The sequence below is a fragment of the Colobus angolensis genome, unplaced genomic scaffold, assembly GCF_000951035.1.
Source record: "Colobus angolensis palliatus isolate OR3802 unplaced genomic scaffold, Cang.pa_1.0 Scaffold302, whole genome shotgun sequence".
Taxonomy (NCBI): Eukaryota; Metazoa; Chordata; class Mammalia; order Primates; family Cercopithecidae; genus Colobus; species Colobus angolensis.
Window position 1 is genome coordinate 4,345,198 of NW_012116289.1, and position 2,751 is coordinate 4,347,948.

The 2,751-nt window shown below is 49.0% G+C and overlaps 1 protein-coding gene across 1 annotated transcript in view; it reads left to right on the forward strand.

The window, feature by feature from the left end:
- The first annotated feature begins 354 nt into the window (after positions 1-354).
- LOC105517593 (probable C-mannosyltransferase DPY19L2) overlaps positions 355-2,751 on the forward strand; it is a 9,144-nt gene continuing 6,747 nt past the window's right edge. The window contains exon 1 of the mRNA XM_011950173.1: positions 355-925. Within this exon, the coding sequence (XP_011805563.1) occupies positions 589-925 (337 nt within the window). The 5' untranslated portion in view covers positions 355-588. The remainder of the gene's footprint in view (positions 926-2,751) is intronic.

The window sequence follows — 2,751 nt, forward strand, 5'->3', positions numbered from 1 at the left end:
AAGCAGTGCAGGGGCGGCGCGCGGGCAAGCGATTGGCAGAGCTGTGCGCACAGAGGGTGCGGCGGGCGCTGGGGAGAGTGTGGAGAGGCTGCGTGGAGCTGCACGGTCGGGGTGCGGGGCGGGGGCTGCACTCCCAGGGAAGCGCCTGAAGGGTGAGCGGTGATGGGTTCTGAGCCGGGGGACTGGCAGCGTGTGGGGAGCTAGCTGTACGTGGAGCTGCGCTCAAGGTGGCGACTGCACGTGCGGGCTTGGGGACTGGGCGCACTGGGGGCTGCAGGCGCTGGGGAGGGTGTAGTGGGCTGTGCCTGGTGCTGCCCTCACCGGAGTCTGCACGCTCGGGAAAGCGCGGAGGTGGGGGTGCTGCGCCCGCTGGGGAGCATGTGGGCGGACACGCAGGGACTGCCCGCGCGAATGGCTTCGACCGCACGCGCCCCACCCCACATTTCACAGTCGCCATGACGAGCGGGAGGTCCGCAACGGCTGCGGACCGTTGTGGTCCGTTGAGGCTGCCAGGCGAGTCAGGCCTTTCTGAACGTCGCCCGACTCTCCTGGGCTGTCCCTGAAATTGACCCGGCTCCACCAGGGATTATGAGAAAACAAGGAGTAAGCTCAAAGCCGCTACAATCTCCCCGCCCCAGGCAGCCTAAGCGCCGGCGCGAGGCCTCCCTGGCCCGGAAGCCGGAGGTGGAGGAGGAGGTGGGAAGGTCGGCCCTATGCGGCGGGAACCTGCCAAGGGGCGCCAGGAGGTCCTCCCCGCCGAGGATCCGAAATCTGAGGGCGCCAAAAGGCTTGGAGCGGGAGGTGATGGCCAACACATTTCTTCTCGGCCCCTTCCAGTTCGTCCGTAATTTCCTGGTGCAACTCCGGGAAAAGGTGCAGGAACTGCAGGCGCGGCGGCTCTCCATCAGGACCACTCTCGGCATCGGTGAGGAGAAGGCAGGAGAGCCCTAGAGGGAGCCGCATGGCGCTTTTCTTGAGTCTTGAAGGAGAGCAGTTTAACAAGCAAGGGTTTGTGGGTGCCTAGTAGTAAATAATAGCAAGGTCCGAGTAGAAAGGAGTTGGCCAAAGATCTTGTCGCTGAGCCAGGGGAGAGAGAGAGATGGGGAGTATATTAGTTTGACGGGCTGTCAGATTGCAGAGTGTTTTAAGGTCTAGGAGTTTTAAAGGCTGAGGGAAGAGGATGAGATTAAGATTCCAAGAGAGGAAATAATTAGTGGAGCAAGGCTTGGAATATTTGGGAGGGTAGAATTAAAGGCACAAATCGGAGAAGCTAACTGTGGAAAAGAGGAGAGAGAATTCCTTTTCTGAGATGGCAGGAACTAGAAAAGCGAGGATTACTATAAAGTGGAGATAAAAGAAGTTGGGAGTGCTGGCGACTAATGGTCTGTTTCAGTGAAGTATGAGGCTGGTTCACCTTCAGAGGTGAGATTGAAAGGATGCCCGGGTCCAGGGGACATGCTTCTGTCACAGCTTGGAAAGGGCAGGTGATAAGCCCTTCAAGCATTTAGAATACTGGCATCACTACACAGTATCCTTTTTTTTCAGATATGGTATGTGGGTTAAGGGAGGGAGTGAAAGACACAGAAATATTTTGAGCATCTTTGGAAAGCTGGATGAATTTCGTAGTATATTTGACCTTTTCCTTATATATCATCTGAAGAGTTTTTGCCAGTGTATATAATTGTTAGGAGAATTAGAAATAGGATACAAATATAGTTGAATAGTCTCTGTATATTTTAAAATTAATGAAGCCTAATAAACAGTTAATGAGCATCTTTACAACCTTTTACAATTTTCAACCTTTTAAAAATTATAGCAACCGCACTTGCAGACAGTCCAAAAATACACCATGGGTCATACTTTGCCTATCCTGATATAAAACAAGTAAATCTTTTGAGAAGTATTTAAGATAAACCCAGGACAGTTAGTGATGTAGGAAAAGATCTGGATAAGCATGGTTGAGAATTTCAACATTGGAATTTTTTAATTTTTAAAAATTTAATTTCTTCAATAATTATTGAATTAATTTGCATTTATTTTGTTAGCCAAGTCGAGTAATGTTTGAATTTTTAAGAGGCTATTATTGGTGGTTATAAGATGACTTGCCAAATATATTTGGGATAACCATAAAAAATACCATTATAAAATCTTAGAGGGGAGGTAGGACTTCTGGAATAGCCAAGGAAATGCACTCTTCCATGACGACAATGAAGATACTTGGAAAATTATCGAAATCATTTTCTTCAAAACTTTGGAAATTAACCAAAGGTTTACAACAATCTAAAGGGCATTAATTCAAGAAAAGCTGCTGAACCTCTATAAGAACAGCAAAGTTTGTGGTGTTTTAACTTGTCCTATTCCCCACTCTTCTCTCTCCATCTCCATGGTACTTTTGAAAACAAGCAATTCCCAAACCAAACAGGGGCACAGGCTGCGTTTGCAGCTCCTGTAAAAGCTCCATACCCAGAGCAGTGTCTCCCAGCTCCCTGGTGAAGTCTTATGTATACGTGGGGCACTGGCACGGGTGACTCCAGATTAGTCTCCTAGGCCATCTAGTAGCTCCTAGGTCTGGGTGCTTGCAAAGAGCTTGCAGTTCGTCAAGGGTTGAGTTGCACAATGAGGCTTTTAGATGTGCTGCTGAGGAAGTGATTGCCTGCATTTAATCGTCTTCTGATGAATGCTAGGGAAACTGATCTAGAGTGGCTCCTCTTGGTTAGAACTAGTGAAGCATACTGTATATATTTACTTCTT